The sequence below is a fragment of the Theobroma cacao genome, chromosome 2 (genome assembly GCF_053813885.1).
Source record: "Theobroma cacao isolate CCN51 chromosome 2, ASM5381388v1, whole genome shotgun sequence".
Classification (NCBI taxonomy): Eukaryota; Viridiplantae; Streptophyta; class Magnoliopsida; order Malvales; family Malvaceae; genus Theobroma; species Theobroma cacao.
The window spans coordinates 2,575,159-2,579,585 of record NC_142640.1 but is presented as its reverse complement, the minus strand read 5'-3'; the positions used below and the strand labels follow the sequence as shown (position 1 = coordinate 2,579,585).

General features: G+C 39.2%; 1 protein-coding gene across 1 annotated transcript; it reads left to right on the top strand.

Moving 5' to 3' along the window:
* Positions 1-2,145: 2,145 nt before the first annotated feature.
* On the top strand, positions 2,146-3,728 carry LOC18607440 (cytokinin riboside 5'-monophosphate phosphoribohydrolase LOG5). Its single transcript, XM_007041609.3, has 7 exons — positions 2,146-2,360; positions 2,466-2,563; positions 2,688-2,718; positions 2,853-2,952; positions 3,054-3,124; positions 3,229-3,372; positions 3,573-3,728. The coding sequence occupies exons 1-7, from the start codon at positions 2,241-2,243 to the stop codon at positions 3,693-3,695; spliced, it is 687 nt and encodes a 228-aa protein (XP_007041671.3). The 5' UTR covers positions 2,146-2,240; the 3' UTR covers positions 3,696-3,728.
* The last annotated feature ends 699 nt before the right edge of the window (positions 3,729-4,427 follow it).

Genomic DNA, 4,427 nt, shown 5'->3' with positions numbered 1-4,427 from the left:
CTTGCCTCATTTCTACATTATTGGAACTTCAGAAAGATGGTACAGAATAATTGCTTAGGTAACATATGACACTATTATGATTCTGATATAGATCAATGATTTTCTTCTTCTTTATTGCACTGTTTCTAGTCTCATGTCAGAATAACATGGGCGGATAGAGTTTGATCTCTAATTAATTAGTAATGGGATTAAGGATTCTTGAGTCATGGGATTTGTGGAGCAAGTGGATGTCTGCGATGACACGTGGCTAAAAAATCCCATAATCAAGGTTGCAGGAAGAAAACTGCCAGAAGCATTAAATAGGAACGGGCTGCCTAGATGATAAGTGAAAGAGGCCTAATGGCTAATGGCCTATAATTTGCATGGAGCCTCCTAGTCATAGCCTCCAATCACAGACCCCAAAGAAAATGACCCCAACCCCACACCAAAAAAGTCTCCCTCTTCCCCCTCTTCTCAACTGGGTCTGGGTCCCAATTTCTCCCATCCGCCCAATTGGCCAATTCCCATATCTGCCTTCCTTCAACGACAGCAATGCCGTGTGTGAGTTCTCCCTACAGTTTAGAGGCTGCTATCACCCATGACCCAACAATTCCCCAACACTAACAACAATTTGTTTGATTGTAACTGGTTTTAGTTCCTTTGTATCCTAAACATTTCGGTCTTCCACGTTTCCAACTACATGCATGTCTACGCCCCAAGGCCTCGCGTGTGCTGAAACACAGATTAATCTATGTCACAATCTCAAAAAAAGAACACCAACTGGGAACAATGTTGGTTATGGAATTTGAAACATTTCCAAAGCAAGAAATTTTCAATTTTACTTTTTTCTGTTTCCTTTTAGGTTGAAGTGCGGGGGTTTGTCTTGCACTCGCCACTTTAGTTTCGTGGGCCCTGAACTGGCTGGCTGGCTACCTCTCTGGGGAAGTGTAGATAAGTGAGTAACAAAAACTGTAGTGGATGTTGGGGATAACTTAACTGGTTGAATAGTAAGTGTGAAAGTTGAAACTGACAAATGTAGAAGGCAGGGGGCAAACTGTTGTTGATAATGAAATGGGCAAAACTGTGTTGTGGAGTCAAATCTTTGATTTGTCATACTCATATGGCAAATTGAAACAAAAGGGGAAGAAACTTTATTAACCAATTAATTAACCTGTACTGGTACATGGTAAATACCCAACAGATGAAAGTGAGCAAAGAGCTTCCAGTTCCAATTTCCAGATGATCAAAGCAGTAAATCATTATGATGGTTAAGGATATGATGTAACCCTTACCACCCAATTCAATGCACTGATTGTTATTTATGCTACCCTCTGTTGACATTTTAACCTTCTTTTTCTCTTCTTGAGATGTTCATTTTTGTGTAAGAAGAATTTGTAGATTGTAACCCTTTTGTTTTTTTCTGCAGAGGGGTTGTCTTCTGCCATTACTGGGTATGTATCGAAGATGCTTCTGATAATACAGCTTTGACGGAACTGCCTGAGCCTTTTATCTTGAAAGAGCGTTTGCTTGCAAGAGATCATTGCTTTGCTTTAGTGTGTGGCAAAAAATTAAATGCTGGTAGCAGCAGAATCGGCTTTTTGGCTCTTTGGGAATGATAAAACATAGCTGCCAAAACAACAAACATAGCGTCTCTGCTACATGATTAAGAGCTTATCAGTGTCGTCAGAAACCAATCATCAAGCATGCCATAACCCTACGCGTATTCTCTAAACACTGATTAAATTTAATTAGAGTTCGAAAAATGAATTGTTTGAGGTAAAATATATGCTAATACCGACTAGAATCGTGTTCCAGTTTTCCTACCAAAAAGAAAAAGTTGCAAAGTCCTATATTCTACCGGATATGGGATCATATTACAGTATTGCACGAAATATTCATGTTTTCTGGCATGATGTTGAGACACGTGGTCTTGATAATAGGATACTATAGTATGGTTACTACATGTACATCACTTCCCATTGTGGCCGTGCCCCTCTGGCCTTTTTGTCTGTCTTAATCTATATCCATTAATCTCATTACTTTCTTCCATTATTTTATGAATAAAGATTCTTATTTGATTTTAACAAGAGCCAAAATTCTTTTGGTGGGGAGTTTATAAATAGGGGGGCCTGTTTCATTCTACTTTGTCCCAAGTGAAGCAAAGGAGCGTGCTTGCCCCACACATCTCTCATTCTGTCTCTTTGAGCCCACTTTTGTATAAGAGTAAGCAAACACGAGAACTTGGCAAGAATCTGTGGAGAATGGATATGGAAGGGAATGTTGTGAAATCAAGATTCAAGAGGGTATGTGTGTTTTGTGGAAGCAGTACTGGGAAGAGGAAATGTTATAGAGATGCTGCTGTTGAATTAGCCCAAGAACTGGTATCCTCAAACATCACTTACATAAACTCTCTAAAGCCTAGCTCTTTTTTCCTTTTAAGGTATTTTTGATGTTTTTTAAAGGGGTTTTTGTGTTGTTTTTGAAAGGTGGCAAGGAGATTGGACCTTGTTTATGGAGGAGGGAGTATTGGGTTGATGGGTTTGGTTTCACAAGCTGTTCACCGTGCTGGAAGGAATGTTCTCGGGTACAGTCATGAGTCATCATCATAGCTATCAGTTTCTTGGTTCTTGGTAAATGTGTGCTCATTTTTCTGGGTTTTATGTGTACCCTTTATTGACTATCAAATTTTGTTCTATATCTGTTAACAGGATCATTCCTAGAACTCTGATGAGCAAAGAGGTGCAAATTAAATTCTTTTGTTTTTACGAGTCTCTTGGTTTTAAAATTTCTAGTCTTCTTATTTCTGTATATTAGATTTTAGTCTCTAGCTTTCAATGATGTTTTGGGAATGTCTGCTGGATATGGAGCCACAGATAACTGGTGAAACGGTTGGGGAAGTAAGGCCAGTAGCCGACATGCACCAAAGGAAGGCAGAAATGGCCCGCCACTCTGATTGTTTTATTGCCCTACCAGGTCCCATCTCTCTCATAAATATAATATGCAATCTACACTCTGCCCTTTCTGTTCCTCAATATATCCGTAGAGTGCTAATTTTGCTCTCTCGTTGGTTTCAGGTGGGTATGGAACTTTGGAGGAGTTATTGGAAGTGATAACTTGGGCTCAGCTGGGAATCCATGACAAGCCTGTAAGCAATATTTGCATAATGCTTTTGTATCCAACATCGAGAAACAAAAGCAGTTTTCTGGGTCCTGTTTGGAGACCTAACTTATGTTTCCAAAAATGTGCCAGGTGGGTTTGCTAAATGTTGATGGCTATTATAACTATCTACTGACTTTCATCGACAAAGCCGTAGATGATGGCTTTATCAAACCTTCCCAACGCCACATCATTGTCTCTGCACCAAATGCCAAAGAACTGGTTCAGAAGCTTGAGGTGGGTTTATTGCCTATAACTGGAAATTGGATCATTTTTGTTATAAAACGTTTGTTTACCCTCTAACAAAATGAGGCTCGTATATGGAATAGACAATCTGATGGTTTGGAAAAGGAATCTTTCGCAGATCACTATCTTCATGTCTTATTTTCTAGTGGCTTGTTTGCTTGTTAATGATAGCACTGTTTTGTTTTGATTAGGAGTACGTGCCTGCGCATGATGGAGTCATAGCCAAGGCAAGTTGGGAGGTTGAGCAGCAGCAACAAACCCTGCAACAGGTGGGGTTCAATGCTACTACTTTGCAGACTGAGATCGCTCTATAAAGGAGAGACGAAAATGGAATAAGATAGGAAAAAGTAGGGAAAAAGTTGTTTTAGGCTCTTAGCTTTTTATTTTGATTTTTGGGTCATATACCAACCATACCATAATGGTCTGGTAAAGGTTTGAATGACAAGAAGATAAAGAGAAGACAATGACAAAAGTGGGTCTTTTTTGGTATTAAGAGATTGGAGCTAAAAGCTCATTTACTTGGGCATTCAAGCTTAGTATTTTGGTATCTTGAATTATGTACAAAAATTATAGAATGAACAAGAAGCAAAATCCAAAAAGTAGCAGCTTTATTATGTATGTCAAATTGTCAATGGGCTATAGCATGCATTACTTTGCTGATAGTTTTACAACTTGTTCTCTTTTTGTTCTGCCAGTTTTTTAAGGTACTGTTATGGTGAGTGATGATTTATGCATTTGCATCATTTGCATCATTTGATGACCTTAAAAAGTTGAAGTTGGGGTTGTGGGGCTTGGCTTTTGATAGAGCCCCTCCAACTGGGGAACCTGTGTTCTCCTTTTTTACTACTAACTTTTTGTTTAGTTGGGTTGGGAACTAGGGATCCAGGCTAGGCATGATGACTTCATTTTTGCAAAAAAAAAAAAAAAACTTGGTATCCAGGCTAGGTGTGATCAGAGAGTACATTACTGCTACAGTCTCCAGCTCATTGGCAGGACAGTGATTTTTGAACTGTAGGTGGACACTGGGGCTGTTTTGTTTTCTACTA